Source organism: Carettochelys insculpta, chromosome 19, assembly GCF_033958435.1.
Source record: "Carettochelys insculpta isolate YL-2023 chromosome 19, ASM3395843v1, whole genome shotgun sequence".
NCBI lineage: Eukaryota > Metazoa > Chordata > Testudines > Carettochelyidae > Carettochelys > Carettochelys insculpta.
The window spans coordinates 19736411-19762307 of record NC_134155.1 but is presented as its reverse complement, the minus strand read 5'-3'; the positions used below and the strand labels follow the sequence as shown (position 1 = coordinate 19762307).

At 42.4% G+C, this 25897-nt stretch overlaps 1 protein-coding gene across 4 annotated transcripts in view; it reads right to left on the bottom strand.

Moving 5' to 3' along the window:
- The window catches only part of GALNT17 (polypeptide N-acetylgalactosaminyltransferase 17), a 500944-nt gene that overhangs the window by 374811 nt on the left and 100236 nt on the right, over positions 1–25897 (bottom strand). For all 4 annotated transcript variants that reach the window (XR_012648117.1, XR_012648116.1, XR_012648115.1 and 1 more), the window contains exon 3: positions 4735–4901. Coding sequence is in view for 1 of the 4 variants with exons in the window: in XM_075013719.1 (XP_074869820.1) it covers positions 4735–4901 (167 nt within the window). In the remaining 3 variants the exon portion in view is untranslated. The remainder of the gene's footprint in view (positions 1–4734; positions 4902–25897) is intronic.

The window sequence follows — 25897 nt, the reverse complement described above, 5'->3', positions numbered from 1 at the left end:
TTAGGAAGTAGCGTGAATAAAAACCTTTCCCCTGGAATTTTTCCAGCACTCTTTCCACCGCCCCTATGAACATAAGGTGATCCACCTCCTGCTTGAGCCTCACCTCGTGGGCAGCGTCTCTGAGGTGAGGCCTGGCAGGAGGCTTCATCGGTGGGAGTGACTGGAAGGGGATCGTGTAACCCGTGGCTATGATCTCCAGCACCCATTTGTCTGTGGTGATCTTTTGCCATTGGGAGTGGAACGGTCTGAGGCGATGATGGAACATGAGATGAGAGTGGCATTGAGCAATGGTATTGATAGTGCAGCCCCCAACATACCCATCAAACTTGTTGCCTTTGGGCCTGCCCCGAAGGCGTACAGCTTTGTTGAGAACGTCGCCTGGGAGTTCTGTACTGCTGCTGCTGTTGATGGCGCCCCTGGTCGTAGCCTCGTTGATATTGAGCACGCTGTGGTTGATAAGCATAGAGTCTTTGCTGAGGGTAACATTTTTTCTTCCTGTATGGGGGAGTATAAATGCCCAACGTTCTAAGTGTGGCTCTCGAGTCCTTACTGGAATGGAGGACCGAGTCGGTGGAGTCTGCAAACAGCTTTTGTGTATCAAAGGGAAGATCCACGATCTTCGCCTGCAGGTCTCTGGGGATACCAGACGTCTGGAGCCAGGATTCTCTATGCATGACCACTGCTGTAGCTGCTGAACGTGCCGCCGTGTCCGCCACGTCCAGGGCAATCTGTACTCCCGTCTGCGACTGGCTTGTGATAGTACTCCAGGGGATCCATTCCCAGAATTGGTGAAGGTGGCCCAAGCCATGGTGACATTGGTTGGAGGAACAGAGAGGGAGGTTCTGGATAAGCCGGTGGAGTCACAGGCCTTCGGTGCGGCATGTGTATCACGGGGGGAGGGCTTGGTGCTAAAGGCAGCACAGCCCTGTCCAGAGATGGGCTGTGGTGCCGGGTTTTTGCTTTAGCCTTGCCCCTCCCCTTGCCCCGTCCCATGCCGGGGATCTCGGCCCCGCTGTCGGCGCCACGCTCGGCACACTCAGCTGCGGTGCCGCACGGGTAGTTTCCTCCGGCGCCTGCAGGCTCTGTGCCTGGTGTCCCTGCGCCGTTGGTGCCGCGGGGTCCGGTGCAGCCTGCAGCAGTGCCGCCGATTCCAGTGCTTGCCTCGCGGGCGCTCTCGGCTCCCTGCGTGCCGGCTGTTGTGTAATTGGAGACTCAGCCTCTGCCACGTGCGCTGCCGTGCCGCTGCTTCCCTGAGCTCGCAGCTGGGGGCTCTGCGCGCCACTCGTTCTGCTCTCTGAACTCGCCATCAAGGATCGAGCTGGGGAGAGTTTCCTCCTTTTCTGCACCGAAGGGGTCAGAGAGAAAAGCTGCCTTCCTCTTATGCAACCCAGAGGGCCCTTCTGGGTGAGGCTTCTCCAGCAAATCCGGCTGGAGAGCCTTATCAAACAAGAGCATTTTAAGCCTCATCTCTCTGTCTTTCCTGGCCCTGGCTGTGAGCTTAGCACAGTGAGAACACTTCTGGGTAACGTGTGATTCCCCCAAGCAGCAGATGCATTCACTATGCCCATCGGAGGCCGGCATAGCTTCGCGGCATGATTCACACTTTTTAAAACCTGAGGCAGCCATCGCGGTGAGTCCTTTACTGTTAATTGGGTACTTAGCGCGTAATCAGTGCCTTTTCGCCCCAAATAGCGATCACCAGCCTGCGGGGCAGCGGGTGGCCTAAGTGGCCTTCTTGTCCGCTCCTCTCTCTGTTTTTTTTTTTTTTTTTGCGCTGATATTCTCTTTGTCCTTGTTTTCTTTTTTTTTTTAGTGACAAAAACAACAAATTACACGAAAAACAGCTCTCTTATCTAACTCTGGCCTTAGCCTGAGAGGATTCTGTCTGCAGCCGATGGTGGCTGAGAAGGAACTGGCGGGGACCGGATCACGCACATGGCCGGGGGCGCGTGGGGAGTGGCGCGTGCCGGCGCATGCGTGATCCAGGAGAAACTGCTGGAAGAATTCCGATCTGCGGCGCCGGGCGAGCCCGACACCTATTGTGGAGCACCCACGGGGACCACTCGAAGAAGAAGTGAATTTCTTCGGTGCACTGGTCCAGGCTAAGGTTGATGGTGGGGTGGAAACCATTGAAATCACAGTGGAACTCTTCAAGAGACTCCTTCTGCCACAAGACTTCTTGTTGCTCTCGAAGCTACAGATTAACACAGCTACCTCTCTGATACTTGTCACCATGCAGGGGAATTAAAGTTAACCAAGCAGCCTATGCTCCCCACCTCACAGCACACCCACACTCTGAACAATGTTCAGGTTCCTTTTAACGCTCTAACCTGCCCAGAGAAAGCACGGCCTGAGTTAGCTCCATCTTCTTCAGAGCAGATGCTGCTGAAGATGGCGCCTTTTAATCTCAGCAGCAGATAAAAAATGAGAGTTATTTAATTTTGTATTCGCGTTGCCAGCTGCAGTCTCTGCTGTTCAAGGGAGCAACGTTTTCTTAAAAAGATTCATTTCATTGTCCTACTCCTTTCATAAGTGTCTCCAGAGCTTACCAACCACATTTGTTACAATATTAGCTTCTCTTCTGCATACTGAGTGGCTGACAGAGACTGTTTAGACACATATTCCTTTGCACAGACTAAGGACTATAGAAGATAAATAATTAATACACTTGAGTTCTCCTTTAAGTCAGACTTCACTCTCTGCTTATTCAATGCAGTGTAACTTTGTGGCATGCATGCAGAATTGCATTCTGATATTTTCAAAGATTTTTTTCCCTGCAAAATAGAGACAACACCAAAGACTGCAACCACAAATTACCTTCACCTTTCTGTACTGGTCAGATGAAAAGAGAAATGCCCAGTTGTGCTCACTTTTCCCCACACGGACAATTGTTATAATTCATCATTGTTTGATAGTGCTTATTACTGTAGTGCCTAATTTTAAAGGCTTGAGATGCTTACTTTATTTTAGTTTTATCTTGTCACATAGGAAGGGCAACCTCCCAGCTTTCTTTGCAAGGGCAAATCAGCTATCATTCCCCGAGTTCTTCACTTCCAATTGCACTGTACCACAGGGTATAAAGCCCATAATTATTTTTACTGTTTCAGCGCTTGCAACAGAAATGGGAATAGGAAATACAGTTTGAACCTCTCTCGTCCAGCATCCTTGGGACCTGATCAGTTTCTGGACGAGAGAATTTGCCAGATGATGGGAGGGCAATATTGTCTACCATATTATCAACACTTCCGCAGCTTACTGGACTCTTAAAAGACACGTAGGAGTAAATTACAGCTAATTAACAGCACTGAACACCGAGAGCCGGGACTGCTGGCTGTAAACAAGACCATGGGAAATTTGGCCACACCCATGGTAAGAGGTTGTCCAGCTAACTAAAATCATGTCAGATTATGGATGCTGCCATCTGAGAGTGTTCCAGATTATAGGGGTTTGATCTGTAATGATGATTTTCACCTTTTTTGATCTTCATTACGGTTTTAAAATCAATTTTTTGAAATTGAACAGAATCTGATTATTTTCTGTTTTTATAATTTGTACAAACAGAATCAGGGAGGAATAATTTGGGTTTTGAAAATATCACCACTAAACTCCCAGAAGAACTGAAAATCCAGACCAACTGAGGATCTCAAAAGCAAGAAGAGAAAATGTGTCTTGAGAAACTGAAAGCAGATTGGTCCAATACATGAGACATAGAGAAACTTGGTTTCTATTCCCTGATCTGCTGCATAACATCAGGTAAGTCGCTTCCTCTCTCTGCTTCCTCTTCTACCCTTGGCCTGTGTATTTATCATCATCATCAACTGGGTCTTCTGCACTACTTTTCATTCTCCAAGTGCTCTACAAATGGTAGCAGGTATCATTATCTCCAATTCATGGAAGGGAAAATGGAGTCACCGGATAGGGACATGGCTTTCCCAAGGTTACTCACTAGCTCAGTGGCAGAGCCAGGAGTAGAATACCAGTCTGATACCAGTGATCAATGCATGAGACCATGCTACCACATTTAGACTGCAAGGATCTGATGATCCTTAAGAAGTATTTGGAACCTAATTCTCATTGCAATTAACAAGTACTACTTTTTGAAATCTGAGCTTAAGATTTCAGGGGCAGACACTGTCTCTTACTATGCATTTGACAGTGGCTACTGTAATAACAATAAATAATAATAATAATAAATGAATGTTCTCTGGTCTTCTTCCAAGCCACTGAGATCATTCCTTCTACTTTCCTGAAGTACAGGCCGCTTGCAAATTCATTCAGAAATCTAATGTGAGGTTTAGTTTGGGTTCTGCTTCCAACCACTGCAGATGATGAAATGGCTGCTGAGCAGTGTTCCCTCTATTTTTTAAAATGCAGGGGTGAAATAAATTTTGTTATGTGCATCAATGCATGTGCAGATGTGCACCACCAGCTGACAGGCTGCCAGCTGTGGATGCTCTACTAATCAGCTGGGCAGCACCCGACTCTCTCCTGGGTGGCTCCCCAAGCACTCAGTTTACACTGAACGCTGCTGCTGATCAATGGATGGGAAGAGCTGTATGCTGAATAGCACCTGTTCTTTCATTGCATGCAGCTCCTCTTCATCCCAAAGCTACTGTTCTCCTATCACACTGATCCTCTGTATGGGCTCTTCCTCCCTAAGTGGAAACAAACATACAGCTGGACCTTTTCCAGATCAACTGTTCCGTGCTTCTTAAAGAGCTCAGCTGCTCTTACCTTCATCACTGTTGTCATCCACCAGGATAATCTCTTTCAGGAGGTGAGCTGGAGTGTGATTGACAGCACTGTGCACAGAGCGCAGAATCACCGACAATGCTTCATTCACAAAGATGAAAATAATGGAAATCTGGGGCAGATCCTTGGCATATTTCAGCTCTTTGCACCTGCAGCATGAAAGGACACAGAAAGAAAGTGGGTTAGCAAGGTGCACGTCGGACTGCTGCAGTTTTAGATGCTGAGAGCACATGCAAAATATTGTAAAGGACAATTCATCAAGCTTTACAGCCATGTAAAAGTGTATATTCTTGCAGACTCTACATACCAGCTTTGTTCTACATGACAGGTTCTTCCACTCTAAGAACACAGAAACTGCCATACTGAAATGGACTGTGGTTCATCCAGTCTACTGTCCTGTCTCCAAATATAGCCAGCACCACTGGGGAAATTTCACTGTAAGGAACCTCAGGGAATATGGCTACCTAAGACATAAAAATAATCAAAACAGCAAGGAGCCTTAGGAGCCTGTGGCACTTTAGGCTACGTTTACACTGAATTCTGCTTTTGGAAGTGGAATGCAAATGAGTAAGATTGAAAATGTAAATGAAGCGTGGATTTACATATCTTGCACCTCATTTGCATATTTTAACTCAATTGCACTTTCAAAAGAGGCTTTTCCAGAATCAAAAGCACCCATGTAGATGGGGTTCCTTCGAAAACAAACCTGTTTTCGAAAGTACCCTTCTTCCTATTTTGTTTCAGGAAGAAGGCTTCTTTCAAAAACAGGGCTTATTTTCAAAGGAACGCCGTTTACATAGCAGATATTAAAATTAATGCTGCCTTTGTTCCTACCCTATCTTAATACATTTATTACTCAAATGTAAACAGGTGATCATATACAAGACTATTACAGATTATCAAGGAGATACATAAGTGGCGCTGTTGATTAATCACAGTTAACTCATGTGATCAACTCAAAATTAACTGTGAATTAAAAAAAAACCCCTATTAATTGCCATTCTAATTGTACTGTTAACAGTAGAACACCAGTTAAATTAACTATTTTGTGTTTTCCTACATTTTCAAATGTATTGATTTCAATTACAGAGAGTGTGAAGTGTACAGTGCTCACTTTAAAGTACTACTATAAATATTTGCATGCTAAAAATGATAAAATACATAGTATTTTTCAGTCCACCTCATACAAAGACTATTATGCAATCTCTTTATTGTGAAAGTAAAAATTACAAATGTAGATTTTTTTTGTTACATTTCTGCACTCAAACAAAACAATGTAAAACTTCAGAGCAGATAAGCCCACTCAGTTCTATTTCTTGTTCAGCCAATTGCTCAAACAAGTTAGTTTACATTTATGGAAGATAATAGTGTGCTTCTTTGTCGCAGTGAGACCTGAAGGTGAGAACAGGCACTGGCATGGCACTTTTACAGCGAGCAAGGCAAGGTATTTATGTGCAAGACATGCTAAACATTCATATGCCCCTTCATGCTTCAGCCACCATTCCAGAGGATATATTTTCATGCTGATGACACTCATTAAAATAATTCGTTAATTAAAATTTGTGACTCAATTCCTTTGGGGGTGAATTGTATGTCTATTTCCCTCTCATACCCTCATTCAGTCATATTTCATGCTATAGCAGTCTCAGGTGATGATACACTGTTCATTTTCCAAACACTTTCACTGCAGATTTAACAAAACAAAGTACCAATCTGAGATTTCTAAAGATAAACGGAACTCGACCCACGGTTTAAGAAACTAAAGTGCCTTCCAAAATCTGAGAGAGATAAAGTATGGATCATGCTTTCATTCTTAAATGAGAATCACTCCAATAAGGAAAGTACAAAACCCAAGCCCCCAAAAAATAAAACCAACCATTTACTAGTGGATTGGACTGTTACTCAACTGCACTGTCATCACCAGGGACACGTTCACCGGAATGAAGGTGAACCATGAAAGGACATATGAACCTTTAGCGCACATGGCTGTAAACACCTCACAACACCAGCGCCATCTAACGCATGTTCTCACTTTCAGGTGACTCTATGAACAAGAAGTGGGCAGCACTGCCTCCTGCAAATGCAAACAAATGTGTTTGTCTGAGCAATTGGCAGCTACAAGAAGTAGGACTAAGAGGACTTGTAGGCTCTCAAGTTTTCCATTGTTCTACTTTTGAATGCAAGTTATTTGTACCTAATTCTACTTTCGTAAATTTCAACTTTCTTGATAGGTCTGTTGTAGTACATTATGTCTTGGTGAACTGAAAAATACTATTTTGTTTGTTTTTTTTTAAAGTGCAAATATGTGTAATAAAAATGAAAAGCGAGTGCTGTACACTTTGTATTCTGTGTTGCAACTGAAATCAATATATTTGAAACTGCAGAAAATGTCCAAAATATTTAAATAAATGGTATTCTATTATTTTAACTCAATTCTTTTTTTTTTTTTAAATTTCACAGTTATTTTAATTAATTGCTTTATAGCCCTTACAATAAGGGCACTCACAAACAAGAGTTCTAAGGCTTTCAGAACCTCCCAATAGCTGGAAGCGCTGGACATTCATTTCATTCATCTACTCTCCTCTGCCTTTCAGCAGACCCCCTGGAAAAGAGTTGCCTTCCTTATGAACCCTGTTCAGAGGATTCCATCACCAGAGGGCCCAAAAAGGAGAGCTTGGGATGTGAATTCTGCCCTTGTGAACTAATCAAGACTGCTCAGTACTAGGATTACGTGAACCTGTTGGGATAAAAGGAAACCTGGACCTGGCCTGCTGTGCAAAACCACTCAAAGCAAACTACACTACTGAGTAAAAGAAAAACTTCAGCTAACAAATAATCATTCTCCAACCTCCTACTGGGAACCCGAATGCTGTATTACAACGGGCCAGGTTTTTAAACAGCACTCAGTATGTTGGGAGTAGGCTGGCTGCTGAGCTCTCTCAAAAATGTGTCCTGAAAAGTCTGAATGGGACCCGCTGGTATTTTAAGAGTCACTGAAGATCTAGCCAGCCAATCATTTCCATGTGCCGAAGCATTTTATGAATTTATACCCACTGGGAATACATAAAATGATTATTTAACAATGCCAGGTAATTTAATCAAACTCCCCTGCTTTCCTTATAATAAAGAGGTAAAGATTAAAAGAAAAGGGCACCTATCTGTGCAAAGGGTCATTCTCAATACCATCTACAAGAGTTCACATGTAGAACTCCCCGTAAAGTCAGTTGTCAGAACTGTCCCTTGGGTATGGTGAATTGGGGTGACAGAGCTAGGCCCCACACTTTGGTGTGCATGTGTCACGCAGAGGGCACTAGGCCAGCCCAAGAGGTGTATAGATAGGGTGCGGTGGGTGCGTGGTGCCAGAACACACCAGTGCCAGGCTGACCTCATCTACTGCCCTTCACCCTGGGCCTCCCAGAACACAGGGGGTCCCCTTGCCCTGAAGCACAGGTGCCACCCTGTGACTTTTCTCTCACTCCCCTCCCCACACCAAATTATGCCTGCATAAAAATGTTAAGGGAAGCCAGGCAGACTGATTTGTCCTGAGCCACGTCCTCCTACAGGAGAATGGTCCTGTTAGTGCCAACGTATTTAGTATTTATTTATCAAATGAGTCTTGTGCAGGTAAAACAAAGAAAACAATCTCTATGAAGCACAGTTTAAAGTTCATTGACTCTCGCGATCAATGACTTTGTTTTTCGTCGTGCCAGATGTTTCTTAGGTAACAACATGTAATCTATATGCTCTGAAATGGGAAGGACACAATCAGAAACATTTCCACAGCAAGACACTTGCCAGATGGCTTATAGGTGAATCTTCCTTAGCAGAACAAGTACTTCACACGAATATACATCTATAATTTTCCACCTTAACAACTGTCTTCACTCTAGCTGCAGAAGCCTCTCCAAAGGAAAGATACCATGATCTAACAGAAACAGATGCTAAAACAGCTTTTTGGGAAGTATTTCTTTTCAAAATGCATCAACGGTCTTTGTGCAAAATATCAAACGGCACTAAAGCAATTTTCAGATTTACAAGACTGTTCTTGTGTGTAGTCCAATACACAATAAATGGCATCAATGGATAGAGACAGGTATTTTAATGGTGCATACTTCTGCACTGTTCTTCCTCAAGACAGGCTGTTGGGGTGATAATAACTAGCTCAGTTTGCGGGTGCTCAGAGAAACTTGCAAACCAAGTGATTTAAGCTTCACCCATTGCTCATTTGCATTCTCCCTGCACCACTCCTGTCATATTCCATCTGCCCCTGATTATGGAGCACAAATGGTGAGAGACTGGGACAACAGATACTAAGATTGTTAACGTTCATAATACTCATCAGGCAGTCAGGCAGGATGCCATGATAGGCGGCAAGGCAACAATTCAAACCCCAAATTAACCTCCAAACAGCTAAAGCAAACTTAAGTATCAGTCTTATTTCTGTGTTCTGCCTTCACTTGCTGGCACAAGGAGCAGCTGCTTCAAGTGTAACACTAGGCCTGTAGCCATGTGCTGTTGTTCTTCAACTCCTGTAGGATATAACCTGATGGTATGTAACTGACAGACTGACATGTCAACAAACATTCATGTGTGCTCATTCAAGAAAACACCTGGCGCTTTTGTTCTCTCACGGGGCTGACGGAAAGAAAAGATTTTTTAAAACAATCACTGTGCTTCAGCCCAGCCTCAATTAGGGGGGCCAAGAGAACTTGTTAAAAGCCACAGAAATAATGAGGGTATATTATATTGGAGACATCTTTATTTTTCCCCCGTCTCAGCTGTTTCAGTGAAAAGGGTCGGATCTGAACTCCAGGCTGCATCTACGCAGACCATGTGGCTCAGTCTAGTTGCAAGCTGCGGTTTGGGGAGCTGACAGCTTCGCTCTTAGAAATATTTCTTGCACATGTTGAGATATCAGTGTTGGAGCAAAGGATCTGCTACACCCTATAAGCTCATCAGTTTGTCAGAACCTGAGTACTAGAATCTGCAATGTCTGTAATGGATAGGGTGAAGAACTCCCCTCCAAGCTGGAATAGAACTACACCCCGAGGCACAAGACGCACTTTTTGTCATCTTAGTATGGCTATATTGTTATAAGAAAATTCAGATCCTTTGAAAATCAGAGAAATGTGATATAAAATATGTTGTTCCTCCTCTTAACTGAAAAGAACAATCAGCATCCTTTCAGCTCACTGGCAGCAGAATAAATAGTGCCAGGATGGGAGAGACCTCAAGAATAGTGTAACACTTCAACAATGATCAGCTATCAAAATGAACGTTTAGGTTCTCAGCCATTTTCTTTTGAGCCTTTCCTTCCTCCATCATCTTACAGAAACTCTTCAGCCCATCTGTGTCACAACAACAGGTTTTCTGCACAGAAAAGCTGGGGCCAGCATCGGCAGGAGGAAGCAGAAGAATCATATTGGGCCCTGGTGACAAATGCTAGCCCTGTTTGATGGATCCCCTGAAACTTATTTGTGGCCCCCAAAGCTGACTGAGAACTTTGAGAACTATTCTTTTATACCACTCTGTTAATACAGGAAACACAATCCTTGGACATGGCTTGAGCTGGATAATTTCCAGACAAATTCACAAATTTCTGATCCAGATCTAGATTCTCCAAGATTGGTGGGAGCTGAATCTGGGGCACTGCTTCAGCTTATTAGTGAAATCAGGACCCATACCCTAGATCTGGAATGTAATGTTTATAGGCACATCCAGATCTTGGATGTCGTATCTAATTCAAGAATGAAACTATCTAGGTGACTTTTACTTTGGGACCAGCAGTGAAAGTAGTATAATACTATGATAAAAGATCTTGGCATGGTAATTTCATACCTAAACAGAAAGAGGAAATATATTAAAACAAGTGTTTGCATATTTCTAACTTAATATTGCACTCTGGAAATTTGCTGTGGTTTCAATAACCATAAAACATTTGCTTTCTTACCAAACCAATGAATCTTTGGAGGTTCTTCAAAGTTACTAATATATACATTAAAAATTATGTACAAGTACTAACCAAAACTTCAATATAATGCCCAAAAGAAATCTGATTAGTGTGGTTCTTTTATGCAAAAATAGAAAAGATAATATTGTTCAAAAAAGGACTGTCCGTTAAAGCTTTAAAAACACTTTTATGACAAAGATACGTGAAATGAATCAGGTATAGAGAAATATTTTTAAACTTTGTATTTTTGTAAATTTGTTATTTTTAAAGAAAATGCCTGGAACATAAAAATAAGCAACATCTGAGATTTTGGTGTTTTTTTTTAACGGGAAAAAGTGTTTTTGCATGTTTCGGCACAAGTCTCTTAATAACAATGACTCTATTATGATGTGTTACAAATCTCAATATATCTACAATCTAAATAATATTAAAATACCTTAGTATTTTCGATACACACATAATTTCTTATTTAATATTTCAGAAAGAAAATTATCGCTAGCATCGAAATTTTTTTATGGAACACCTATTCATATTGTCCAGAACACCCACGTTCCATGGAATACAATACAGCTTGGGAAACACTGATTTAAAGAATTCAAGTGCTGAAGAGTCTAGCACATTTCTAGGTAAATTGTTCAAATGATTAATTAACCTCACAGTTAAAAATTTGAACCTTGTTTCTAAGTTTCAAGTTGGAGGATGACCTTTTCAACATACAGAATCTTCTTAACTACCAGAAATCTCCCATGTAAGCACTTGTTGGTAGTAATAATCATCTCAGCCATGACCAGAAGTCATTGAAGCCATTCAAGTTCACATCTGGCTTCTCAGACCTAAATAGCCTCAGGCTTTGGAAAAGTTCCAATTAAGATCTGGTTGCTCACATTCTATCTTCAGCACTTAATTAGCACTTTGCATCTGAAAACTCCTTACTAATGGTGGCAAACAGATCACACTGTTCATACACCTTACACAATAGTAACAGAGAGGAAGCTGTGCTAGTCTATACACTATCAAAACAAAGAGCAGTCAAGTCGCACTTTAAAGACTAGCGAAATAGTTTATTAGGTGAGCTTTCGTGGGACAGACCCACTTCTGGTCTTATGGTCTTGACTGCTTTTTGACTGATTGTACTTGACTGCTTTTTGTTTTGACCTTGCACAATGGTATTTTGATGGCTTGGTCATGTGAGAAGAATGGGTGACAAACTTCTTCCCAAAAAAATCCTCTTTGGTGAACTGTCATGGGGGTTGAGAACAAGAGGAAGACCAAAGCTAAGATTCAACGATACATGCAAAAACGACATGAAAAAATTCAAGTTTGATCCAAAATCCTGGGAATCTACATCATCAGATCAAAATACCTGTCGACGATTGCTACAACAGGGCACATCATCCTTCGATAGCATATGTGCAAGCCACACAAAAGAACTCCATCTTAGACGGAAAAACTCTCAGACTCAAGAATTCAGAAAGAGACTGACATGCGGTTATTGTGATTAAACCGCGCAAATCCAATAATGGATGGATAAGCCACGAGAGAAGCGGCAGACTCAAACACTGCCCATAGATCCTCACCACCACTGCTAATCACCATCTCTTGAGACAAAAAGGGACCACAGTAGTATTTAACTAATCAATCCTGCTGCTTCCCTTCTCCCTGCAGGGCTCTGGCACCTTGCAGGATTTAAGTAAGGGTAGTGAAACTCAAGATGCATCTGCTAGCCGCATGGTTTTGCCTCTTACTCTGGGACCCCAGCGATTCAAAGGGAAGGCATTTCTATGGCCCATTAAATCCTGGCTGACAAAAGGCTACAATTTCAGGCAAATGCTCCTTGCCCTGAGCGCATGCTCTAAGGTGTGAGAGTACGCGAGGGTTCCATTCCACGCACTCTCGCATAATCCAGATTTCACGTAAGTTGAGGTCTGGCTTTGTCCCAATGGAACACACATCCTGCAGCTGAGGAAGCAGCAGAAAGGTAAGTTCTGGAGCTGCGGGGAGGGCAGGGCAGTTGAGAAGGATTAAGCCTGGTGGTGGGTTGGGGCCATGGGAGGCAGGCGAGGGGGGTTAAACCTGGAGTGGGTTAGAGCTGCAGGGGGGTGAGAGGTGGAGTTGAGCCAGAGCTGCATGCAGTGGTGGTGAGCTGGACCCCTGCTCAGGTGGTGAGCTGGGCTGCAAGGGGTTTGAACCAGAGCACGGGGAGGGGGCTTGAGCTGGAGCTGCATGTGAGGGCTGGTGAGCCAGAACCATGTGCAAGTGGTGAGCTGGCAGAGGGGTTGAACTGGGGCTGGGGAGGTTGAGCCGGAGTCGTGCCTGAGGGGTGGTGAGCTAGAGCCAGAGGCGGGGGTGTGGGGTGAGCAGGAGCTATGCGCGGGTGGTCAGTGGAGCTGGTGGGGGGCACTGAGCTGGGGCCGTGTGGAGTTGGTGGGGGTTGAGCCAGGGTGGGAGTGGAGCCAGGTAAGCACAACTGGAAATCGCACACTTCCAGGGTTTACTGTATGAGTCGGGGTCAGCCACGTAAGAGCAGGGTCACGTACTCTGGGTTTGCGTACCCTGACATCTTACAGTATTTTATTGGGGATGCAGGTAAGGACTTATTTAAATGATGAATGTGTGTTGGGAGCAGCATTCTCCGTAAGGTGAGCACCTGGGCGGCCACCCAAGAGAAATTCAGGTGCCACCCAGCTGATCAGCGAACACCCACAGCTTCCCGCAGTGGGCAGTATGTGTATCTATTGGTGGTTCACGTCCATGCATGCTTTGGTGCACATAATAAAAATTATTCCACTCAGATGGAAAAAATTAGAGGGAAGACTCGTTGTCAGCTATTCCAAATTAGTGTTACTCTATCATTGGGTCCAATTCTCCATTACACTAAGGCCCCCTCACACCATTCTGGGAGATGGAGGCGGCCCTAAAGGGTACAGAAACATCTGTACCAAACCTCTTGTTACCCCTTGTACAGGCCTATTCTAAGATGGAGGTGGGTGATGTGACATCAAACAAGGAGCACAGGCTTGGCCAACACGCACTATGCTATAGCCCAGGGGTCAGCAACCCACAGCACAATGCCAAGAGTGGCACGCGAGCTGATTTTCATCAGCATGTGAGGTGGGAGCTCAGCCCTGCCATTCCTCCCCCCAAGCAGAGGCATGGCAAGTGGGGTTCTGCAGGAGCGTGTTTTGGGACGGGTTCTATTCAATATCTTCATTAATGATTTAGACCTTGGCACAGAGCGAGTACGCTTACTAAGTTTGCATATGATACCAAGCTGGGAGGGGTTGCAACTGCTTTGGAGGATAGGGTCAGAATTCAAAATGATCTGGATAAACTGAAGAAATGGTCTGAAATAAACAGGGTGAAGTTTGATAAGGACAAATGCAAAGTACTCCACTTAGGATGGAACAATCAACTTCATACATATAGAATGGGGCACAACTGTCTAGGAAGGAGTACTGCAGAAAAGGTCATACTGGATCACAAACTAAATATGAGTCAATAGTGTGATGCTGTTGCAAAAAAAGCAAACATGATTCTGGGATGCATTAACAAGAGTGTTGCAAGCAAGACAAAAGTAGTCATTCTTCCGCTCTACTCAGTGCTCATTAGGCCTCAATTGGACTATTGTGTTCAGTTCTGGGCACCACATTTCAAGAAAGATGTGATGAAACTGGAGAAGGCTCAGAGAAGAGCAACAATAACGATTAAAGGTCTAGAGAACACAAGCTATGAGGGAAGACTGAAAGAAATGGGCCTGCTTGGTTTAGAAAAGAGAAGACTTAGAGGGGACATGATAGCGGTTTTCAAGTACCTCAAGGAGTATCACAAGAAGGAGGGAGAAAAATTGTTCTCCTTGGCCTCTGAGGATAGGACAAGGAGCAATGCGCTTAAACTGCAGCAAGGGAGATTTAGGTTAGACAAAGAAAAACTTAGTAACTGTCAGGGTGGTTAAACACCGGAATAAACTACTTAAAGAGGCTGTGGAATCTCCATCACTGGAGAAATATAAGCGCAGGTTAGATAGACACCTACCAGAGATGGTCTACCGTGCTTGTTCCTGCCTTGAGGGCAGGGGACTGGACTCAATGACCTCTCGAGGTCCCTTCCAGGTCCCATGTTCTATGATTTTATGATTCTAATTAAAAGCACTAAATCTGTGAAAATATAAAAAAAGTCAGTCACAGGTTTTTTGATATACCTGAAGCTTGTCAGAGATTTATTTGCAAAAATCTTTGTAATAAGGGCAAGTTGGCTGTCCTGCTGAATACAACATTAAATATTACATGCTGCAGCTCTCCTCTATTTTACATAGTCTTAACTGGTATTACCAAGCTGATTATATCTAAAATACACTCAAGCCTTCACAAAGTAATCATTCCAGATTACTACATAGTTAATGCACTGAAACCCAGATGTTATATCAAATTAATCAATCAGAGCAGTTTAGTGTATTCATGAGAATGTTCTTTGCTTTTAGAAAAAGGGAACATTGATTTAATGTGTGTGATCTCTAGAATATACATGTTTATAAAATTTCACCAGGTGTAAAAAATTTGTTTCCAAAGACTTTAGGCCTAGCAAAAGATTTTCTGTCTTACTAAATAATTGATTTTGGCGGCGGACTCTTTAAAACAAGTTCTTCAGATAGTTAGATGTAAGGAAAGAGAAACTCATTCGTCCAGCTATCTGGAAAAAAAAATGTGTTTTGGCCCTTTAAGGATTCTCTTCAACAAGAAGGTGAAGGAAGCAAGATTGCAACAGAGATGGACACAGACGACAGGGAGACTCAGTGGCTAAGCAGAGAATGGAGCTGGCATGTCTGAACATACTCTTTTAACTGTGGATGGCTAACTAGTCTGAAAGGAGAAAGGACCACCTCTGGTTTCTTTATTAAACCACATAACATTAACTGTATTGATTTTAAGGTGCATATGGGCAAGGGCTGGAAGGCAATTAAAAGACACACCAGCCAAGAGCACAATATATGGGCACAAGCAATGCAAGCATCTTATTAATGGGGAGGGTGGTCTGTAATTTTTTCACCCTGTTCCATAGCTGGGAAGCAGGGCTCCCTGTAAGCAGTGCGCTCGCGCTACCGTGCAGGAGAAATTCAAGTGCCAGCCAGCTGAGTCGTAGAGCACCCGCAGCCAGGTTTTGTGTTTTTATCGGTGGTGCATATTCATTCACACAGGCCTTGGTGCACATACAAACTCTTACGCACATGGATGGAAAAAGCTAGAGGAACCATTGTTCACAAGCCAGCCAATTGCCCAGCATAAGGGCATGGAAGAGACTGTTCATCCTACAGAGGGCTTGCTGGCATGCATGGCAGCAATGAGAAACATTAGAAAATTCATGGGGCAATTTCCCCACCTCTTAGGTGGGAATACATAGATGCACAATCCCTGAAAAAACACACATGCCTGACTTGTCCCTCAACTGCCAAGCTTCACAGAGAGGCAGAAGAGCAAGCTACCCAGCACACTGACAGCATCCCTGGCTCCGCCAAACAGAGCTGGGAAGGTTTACAGTAGCACAGACACTCTGGGGCTGCAGGCAAATTTCAGAGTCATCCCAATGAATGGGAAATAGACACAGCACTGCACATGAGGGGCAACCACCTGCAAAGGGCGTCCCACGAAAGCACTTGGAGCCCTGCATGGAGCTTTTACATTCGGTGATGAACAGCAGCAAACAAGCATCTAGCGAGAGTGCCTAACAGAAAACCAACTTGAATTCCAAAATTCCAAACCTTGGTGGAAACACTAAATAAAAAGGGGACAGGAATCCAGCCCACTCCCACCCCAGCTCATAAAGGTCCATCACATGATAGCTCACACGATACTTGTGTGCATTCATGCCAAAGACTTAGACTAATTGCTACTTAGTACAATTTGTGCAAATTAGCATGTTCAGTCTAAAGATCTAATAAATCTATGCAAACATTACGCCCCCCCATCAGCTCAAGGAAGCATGAATTATTACCTCTGTTTTACAAAGGAAGAAGTTGAGGCATAATGAGGCTAAGTGACTTGCCCAACAGAGAGCAAGCTGTTTTCAGGGCAGGAAACAGAAAAGTAAACCCCTAAAACTGGCAGATGTCCTTAAAGAGGAAAGGCTATTTCCAAAAATAGGATCCTTCCTTGTTGACATTTGTCCCTCACAGACCCCCGTTTTCCTTGTGCTGTTTCCTCAGCACGAAGCAGATGGAAAGATTTTCCCAAGACACGGTGCAGTTCAGAGGAGGCTCAAAGCTACCGTGGCCACTTGTACATCACCCCCGCCCCCTCCCCCGCTGAATTGTCTTTAATTTCTCTTTGAGGAATATGACCTTTGGGTCTTGAATTTCAAAGCGCTTGTTACCCATTTCAGCATCTATAGCTAAAATCTAAAGTGTTTTTCTAAAAGGCATAGCAACCTTAGCCACTGAAATCTAGTAAGTTATTTCTTTGCTGATCACTATACAAAATAATTAATGCTAACATGCTCACCAAGGGCTTATCATTTACTGGCATTTCTTTCTTGTACCCAGGTTTGCCATAGCTCTGTTGATCCCAAGACATTAGAGGGACAAGGTGAGCTGAGGCAATATCTATGACTGAACCTTCTTCTGTTAGTGAGAAACAAGGTTGAGCTCTTGTCTCTTTCACCAGCAGAAGATGGTTCAATAAAAGAAATTATCTCACAATCCTTTCTCATGTGAGGCTTGAAAGTCTGAATATATAGTTGGGCAAATGTTCTTTTGATTACGGGAGTAAATGATTTACTCCTTTTTGTCTCTGAGAGCATTGTTAAACTGGGAAAGTGCTGACATTGTTCCCTGTAAATTGAGTGTTTGAGCAGCCAACTGGAAGAGAGTCAAATGCGGCTCAGCTGATCAGTAGAGCACTCACTGCCAGCAGCATGTATTTTTACCGGTGGTGCACATCACACCTCTTGGTGCAAATAACAAAATTTATTCCATACATGGAAGGAGAAAATAGAAGGAACACTGGCACTGAACTATTTTGGTATGTCTTTTGTAGACTTTTTTTTTTTTTTGGCTAGAACACTCAGTCCAATGTCATTGGAGAGTACTAAGATGCATAACTTTTTTATTCCTCTTCCTGTGTCTCACAATGACATCTGATGTTGGAACACAAGAGTACAGTGAAGTGCAATAAGCAGAACTTTTGTAGACTTAAGGGTGAAATTCTCACAGAAATTTTCATAATTTATTACAGATTCATACCTGACTAGGAACAAATGTATGACAGAAGAGAACATTCTGTATGTAAAAATATGTAGTATTAATTACAGATGTTGAACTTCTCTAGTCTGACACCTTTGGGACCTGACTGGTGCTGAACAAGAGAATTTGCCAAAACACAGGAGGTCAATATTGTCTAGCACATTACCAACACTTCCACTGCTTACTGGGCTCTTAGAAGACATTTAGGGATAAGTTACAGCTAAACAACAGCACAAAACGCTGAGATCCAGGATTGGTGGCTGTAAACAAACTTTATGGGACTACAAGAAACTTGGTCACACAATGACAAGTGGTTATCCAGCTAACCAAAATCATGTCAGATTACGGACGTTGCCAGATGAGAGAGTTCTAGATTAAAGAGCTTCAACCTGAACCTTGAACTTTTGCCAGCATCTCTAACTATCTAGCAATCTCTGTCCTCAGGCAGTCCCCATCACCAAAATATCTGAGCACCTCTCAAGTATTCATTAAATTATCCTCCCTACATCCCTATGAGGTAGGAAAGATGCACTGTCCTGTTCTTCAGATGGGAAACCAAGGAACATAGACAAAATGTCTTATCCATGGTGAAACAGGGAACCTGTGGCAGAGCTGGAAATTACTTACATCTTCTGAGCATAGGTCTGCACTTAAAGTTCAGATGGACATAGTTAGGCTGCTCAGTGATGTAAAAATTCACACCCCTGTGCGCCACGCAAAGGCCTGTAGCTATGCTAACTTAAACCCCAGTGTAGACACGTGAAGGTTGATTGAAGAAGGCTTCCATCAACCTATGCACCACCACTCAGGGAGGTGAATTACCTGCAATGATGAAACAGAAAAAAACACCATCATTGCTGCAGGAAAAGTCTTCACTCTGATATTACAGCAGCATAGCTACAGCTCTTTAGCTGTGCCATTGTGGCTCCCATAGTACAGATAAGTCTAGCATCTCAGTCAACCACAGCCTTCGTCCCCTTTAATTGGGGCATTCGTTATTTAAGCTCCACAAGTCCCCATATGAGATTAGCATTATCAGCCTTTTAAACTGCAGCACATAAAAATTAAGTGTTTGACCCCAAGGTTTTTGGCATGGAGGAAAAGAACCCAGGAGTGCAGACTACCTGCTCTAAGCACTAGAAACTTTTAATTCTCAGACTGGGGTTACAGAGGGGAAAGTTTCTAAGAAGGATAGAAAATGCTTTGTCAGAAAATAGCCGAACACAGACACGATCTACTGAAAACAAGCATGTAAAGTAGTCACAGGTCTTTGATGAAGGTCCATGTACGGTACTTTACAAAAACATGTCTTGAGACTGCAGAAAACTAAGTGCCCTCAGCTCCCATTTGACTTGACTGGGAGATGAGAGGGTTCAGCACCTTGAAGGATGGTGCTGCAACACTGAAATCTGGGAGGCAGTCCTTCCAAATTCTGTCCCTGGCTTTGCTATTAAGCAACTGACCACACTCCCTGGTTCAGTTTACTGTAGGACTTGCATCTCATCAGTTTAGTGTAGTGGGAAGAATATTAAGCGGTTTTCTGTGACTTTTACAGAAAAGTGCTTTGAGATCTATGGAAGCGTAAATTGAACAAAACTTAAAAACTTTGTCACTCTCTGTTGGGCATATCGGATGTTTGCTGTGTAATCTAACTGCAACATTGCACCTAGTTCATGTTCTCTAGGTTAGCAGCAATACTGATGGAAGTTGACTGAAAAGTAGTTCATGGCCTCCATGCCATGCAGAGCAGTAGACAAATGCTGGAATCTTGGCCTGCCAAATGTAAAGTGAAATGCTTTGTATAACTATTATCGTAGGAACTTTGCATCTAGGAAGCAGGCAATATTGTGCCATACCCCATATGTGGTAGGGACAAATGTATGAAGTGACTATCAGGTTTCACTATGAGGACTGAAACAGTGTGTGGAACAATGCCATTGCTGTGATAGGTCTTATAAAAAATGTAAAGTTAAAAGAAAACTGAATTCATAGATAATTCTTTCTACTAATGGGTTCGTATTACTGACTGCTTAGAAGATAGTTTAAAGACTGGCAAGATTAATTTTTTGCCTTTTGCTGGTGCAGTAAAAGATGTCATATAAATTAATTTAAGTGCTATCATGCAACTAGTGAGCTTGTCCCACTGTGGTGCTGCTGAGAAGTGCTTGGCAAAGTTTCAATTTTCAATGGAGTCTGAAGTCAAAAAAGTCTTTAAAAACGGGGTCAGCAAACAGAAATCCATCTTCACATTAGCCACACAAATATTTCTACTTCTTACATCCCCCTCACACATCACCATCAGGTCACCATAACAAATTAAAATACTACATCATAAAACCACACTGTTTAATGACAAGCTACCAAGGTAAAGCTTGTTTTGGGATGATGGAGTCCCAGGGCCCACTATGGGCTGCAAACAGAAATGCTGTGTAAATCGTCTCAGAGGGGTAGAAATATTAGTCTGTGGCTTGAACAGAAAAAGAGAAGGCAGTCCTGTAGCACCTTAAAGACTAATAATTTTATTTATTAGGTAATGAGCTTTCGTGGGTAAGACCCAATTGTGATAACACTTTGCTCTTTTCAAAACCTTCCAAGGATCTCCAAGCACTTTTCAAATGTTACTTATTAGTTCATTAATCAATTCACTAGTAAAAAAATACTTGCTTGTCCCCTTTTACATTTGGGACAAAATGAGACCTGCAGCAGTCAAGTGATTTCCCTAAGATCATACCATTTAATCAATGGGAGAATCAAACGGAGAACACAAGTATCAGAGGGGTAGCCGAGTCAGGCTGTATTTTCAAAAACAACAATAAGTCTTGTGGTTCCTTATAGACTAACTGATATTTTGGAGCGTAAGCTTTCATAGGCAAAGACTCGCTTCATCAGATGTATCTGACAAAAAGAGAACACAGGAATTCTGACTCCTGAACCCCTTGCTCTAAATTCTCAGACAACAGGCTTCCTCTCTACCAGACAAAATCCATCTCTGAAAAAACTCCAGTGGTACAGAGCCTGTTCTCAGTGACAGAGCTGTAAATCCAGAGTATCTTTCCCAGTCTAATGAAGTTAGTTGTGGGTTGAAGTTGGCTGGTTACTTTTCCCCTTCCAAGAAAGAGGCAAGGCTTGGGTGTGGGGAAAAGTACTGTAAGTCTACCACTTAGGGTATCAAGTATCAGAGGGGGAGCCGTGTTAGTCTGGATCTGTAACAGCAATGAAGGGTCCTGTGGCACCTTATAGATTAACAGAAAAGTTTTGAGCATGAGCTTTCGTGAGCAAAGACTCACTTCATTAGATGCTGGACCTGCACCTGATGAAGTGAGTCTTTGCTCACGAAAGCTCATGCTCAAAACTTTTCTGTTAGTCTATAAGGTGCCACAGGACCCTTCGTTGCACTTAGGATATGTCTAGACTATGCAGAAGATCAGCCTGGTTAGGGTTGATCATCCGCAGTATGATTTTGTGCACCTAGTATCATGAGAAGTCAGCCACAATACAGCAGCCTTTTTCCTGGGTCACTTCTACAAATGTGCCCATAGTACCATCACCCCAGTACTCGAGCAAACCTTCCTAGCACCAGCACCCCTTTCTCAGCCCTCCAGCAATGCACTTCCTCCTCTCAGTCCCTCGCTCAACTCCTTCCCCACCTCCTTACTTGAAGGGAAACCTTATAAAGTAAACCCACAGACCTTAATTGGTTGCAGATGCCTGATGAGCCTCCTGCTTCAGGCTAAGTCTTAAGTAGTCTCAGGTGCCTGCCTGCCTTGATTACATGGCAGCAATCTCTGGCAGTTTATTTAGGGAACAAAAAAACCATTCATCTACCTCCTGGTACATCTGCTGTCCACCAAACTATGGCAGCCAGTGGCCCTGTGGCTGTCACAAACAATATAGGATTCTTCATAAATGGTCCACTTCAGTGTCTAGATTTCATATGATAGCATCATAATTACACAGTACACATGAATAGTATATTTCATGGAATCCTATTTCTTGTTGGATATAGATCGTAGAGTTGGGTACACATCCTAGGCACACCAAAGCAAAATGCAATTTATACACATACATCAATGGGGTGTTTATTGACTAAAGGAGATTTTCAGTATTCAATCACCTGTATATTACCAGGACACAACATATTTCAAAAGTGTCCAAGTCACAGAGTTTGAAATCTGGACTAAAACTTCCACTGAGTTCAGAGTTATTTGGATTAAGGATTTTTGTTTGTTTGTTTGTTTTTGCTTTTGAGGGGGTGGGTTCCTTGTTAAGAGACCCTTTCCAGTTAAGACATCTGCAGTAAACCCTTTCATGTCTAGCATTCTATCGTCTGGAACTTTCAAATAACTGGCATTTTAACCATAAGTAAATTTTAGTTACTTTTTCCATAAGTACAGTGTAGTGAAAGCAAATGCAAATAAATACAGCAAATACAGTATAAATTACAGTGTACAATACCACTTTTGTTGGTAAATAAAGTACTCTGCATAAACGTTTGTTTGTTTCTTAATATCTACTCTTTTTTTCTTTAGAGTTATGCATTGCTAGGTATACCTCTCTATTATCCAGAATATTTTAATATCTGGCACCCTCTCAGTCCCAGGGCTCCTGGATATGAAAGAGTTTACTGTATTTTCTTTGCACTGAGATCAGAGGCACGTTTTATTAGCACCACGAAGCGTGTGAGATGAGTTCTTATACAGCAAAACCCAATCCTGAGCTGACTGGCAGAATACTTTTGTTATGATCTGATGCAAAGCACAATAGCTAAAATACCATACATGTTATAAATCATGCTATGTTCTTCTTCTAACCTGCTTACTGGGCTTGTATTGCATACCTGTGTGTATGTCTGCACGTGTGACCATGCTTCTTTTATGTTCTCTAATCCAGTCATTACTTCCCCCGCTTCTAAATACATGGTTGACACTAAGCTAGGGGGAGAGGTAGATACGTTAGAGGGTAGGGATAGGGTCCAGAGTGACCTAGATGAATTGGAGGATGGGGTCAGAAGAAATCTGAAGAGGTTCAACAAGGACAAGTGCAGAGTCCTGCACCTGGGACAGAAGAATCCCGAGCATTGTTACAGGTTGGGGACCGACTGGCTACAGAGCTGCGCAGCAGAAAAGGACCTGGGGATTACAGGGGATGAGAAGCGGGATATGTCAATATTGTGCCTTTGTAGCCAAGAAGGCTAAGGGCATATTGGGGTGCATTAGGAGAAGCATTTCCAGCAGATCTAGAGGAGTTGTTGTTCCCATCTATTTGGCACTGGTGAGGCCTCATTTGGAGTACTGCATCCAGTTCTGCCCCCCGCCCCCGGCCCCAGCATAGAAAGGATGTGGATGAATTGGAAAGGGGTCAGCGGAGGGCAATGAAAATGATTAGGGGGCTGAAGCATGTGACCTTCAATGAGAGGCTGAGGGATTTGGGCTTATTTAGTCTGCAGAAGAGAAGAGTGAGGGGTGATTTGATGTCAGCCTTCAGCTTCCTGAAGGGGAGCTCTGAAGATGATGGAGAGAAGCTGTTCTTAGTAGTGACAGCAGAACAAGGAGGAATGGTCTGAAGTTACACAGGGAGAGGTGTAGGCTGGATATTAGGAAAAACTATTTCACCAGGAGAGTGATGAAGCACTGGAATGCGATGCCTAGAGAAGTGGTTGATTCTCCATCCCTAGAGGTTTTTAAGTTCCAGCTTGACAAAGTCCTGGCTGGATGATTTAGTTAGGGTTGATCCTGCTTCAGGCAGGGGACTGGACTAGATGAACCTGTAAGGTCCCTTCCAGCCCTAGGATTCTACGGTTCTGTAACCTTGACATCTTTACCATTTGCTGTCCTCAATCTCGGCAGAAAAGCAAAATCCTGACAATTCTCCCTAAACTGGTTGCACATGTAATTCCATAAACTAAACCTACTGATCTGAAGAATGTTCAATTCACTTGCTCCGCACAAATATCAAGCTACTCAGGATATTAATTGATCCTCATTTTCATCTGCAAAGATGATGAACAGGCTTAAAAGAAAGAAAACCTTCAGACTGTTATTCATGATTTGCTTTCCTAATCAGACTGCATTCTCTGCTGTGGAGGCTTATTTTAGTTTGTATTTTGCTGATTCAGTAGTACATGTCATCTTGTCAAAGGAGTTATCAACAGAAAATCAATTATATAATTTATGAAGTAGAGGGAAAAAAAGAACCTCTTTCTCCACACCAACACACTTATAATGGCCTAAAATAGAATGGTACATGGACAGCGAAATGCTTAAAGAATGAAGAACACAAGTACAGAGGTAACACTGTCTCTCTGATCTTTAGAAAATGTTATAAGGAAAAGATATTAATTCAGGTAAATCAATTAGAGATGTAAAAAAACATATATATGAAACATTTCCTCATGAAATTTGTATTTTAAATTATCTCTATACTTCCAGCATATAGTAATACTTTAAGTTTTCATAGAACAAAGCATAAAATAGGTGCTGAAAAATGCCTTCGAATTTAACTACGTAAGTACATAGAGACATTTTAAAAGTGCATATTATTTCCTAAACAGGAGCAGTTATGTTCCATCAAGCAATAATCTCCTAAGCAATATGTAAAATCAAAACGTAGAAAAGAAGACTGTTTCTGTAAAATGTCTCCATAATTAAGTTATCGCATAGCAAGTAGATAACAATAAAGTAACCACCACAGTCATTATGCAGTTGCCAAATACAATTTCCTCCCCACACCCCGACACACACATGCTTTGCCAAATTGCATTAATGACTGTAAAAACAGAGTCACTGAATTTTATGAATTGGAAAATAAACCACCATAATTTTAAGAAAAGCAAAACTAAAGTATATGTTGCTCATTTATTTTCACAATTATAGCTTAGTTGTAATTGTATGTGATAACACAGTACCTTCAGTTCAATGACTCTCAATCGGCAAAGAATATCTACATGTGATTAACTTTTGCTCAAAACTAATCCCATCCCCATTCAGCAATGCACAGAAGCACTTAATTTAACTGGATCATGCCCTCTGTTCTACAACACGTTCTCCAAACATTCGATAGTATGTTTTGTAAAAAATAACTTTGTTTGGGTAATATACAGCTTCATGGCATTCTGCCATGAAATGTTTAAGAAGCAGAAAACTGTTGCTGTTAATAAGCAGTATTGATTAGAAAACTGACCACTAGGGATGCCTACTATGCACAGGATTTATATGGGTATATGTTAAGCATATGAAAATTCTTTTTGTCCCAAAACTTCAAAGTTATCACTCGTGCTGCATATCATGAGCCCAGACAACTTGATCACAGCAATGAAAATATTTCCAGCACTGTCTTCCATTGCCTAACTAAAGAAGAACCCACTGCACTTGTTAGAAGTGGAAGGCTTAAGATGGATAGGAGAAGCAATTCTGATTCTACTCTGTAGCTAACAGCAAGGCACATACACATTTGTCAACTGCCATATCTTTGGACACACACAAAATTTTGGTTGATAAACAATGGTCCAAGCTGGACAATAAACTCCCACTCTCAGAAAGAAAGCCTCATTTTATTTTTACCTGCTCCTGTACTCATCCCTGTACTCCAATTTTAAAACTGTGGTTTATTTTTTATCTCCGAGGTGTTATAGCAGCCAAAATGAAAAACCTCTCGTTATATGACGATCTTCAAATGTTAATCATTTGAAATGGGATTACATATAAATTCATATGTTCCAGTCGCAGAACCCTGTGCCAAAGTAGTCCATGTAGTTAGATCTGACCCAAAATGCACGTAGCTCAAAGCTACCAATGAAAAACAGGGGTACCAAAACTAATTACAAGTGTCAAATTCTTTAGAGAGCTGGCGTGGACATATTGTTCAAACAGGGGAATTATTGAAAATTGAATCCTCTTCTCCACACGCACACAAATTCAGATACGTTTAAGAACAAATGTGATGAGGGCCCTACCAAATTCACAGCC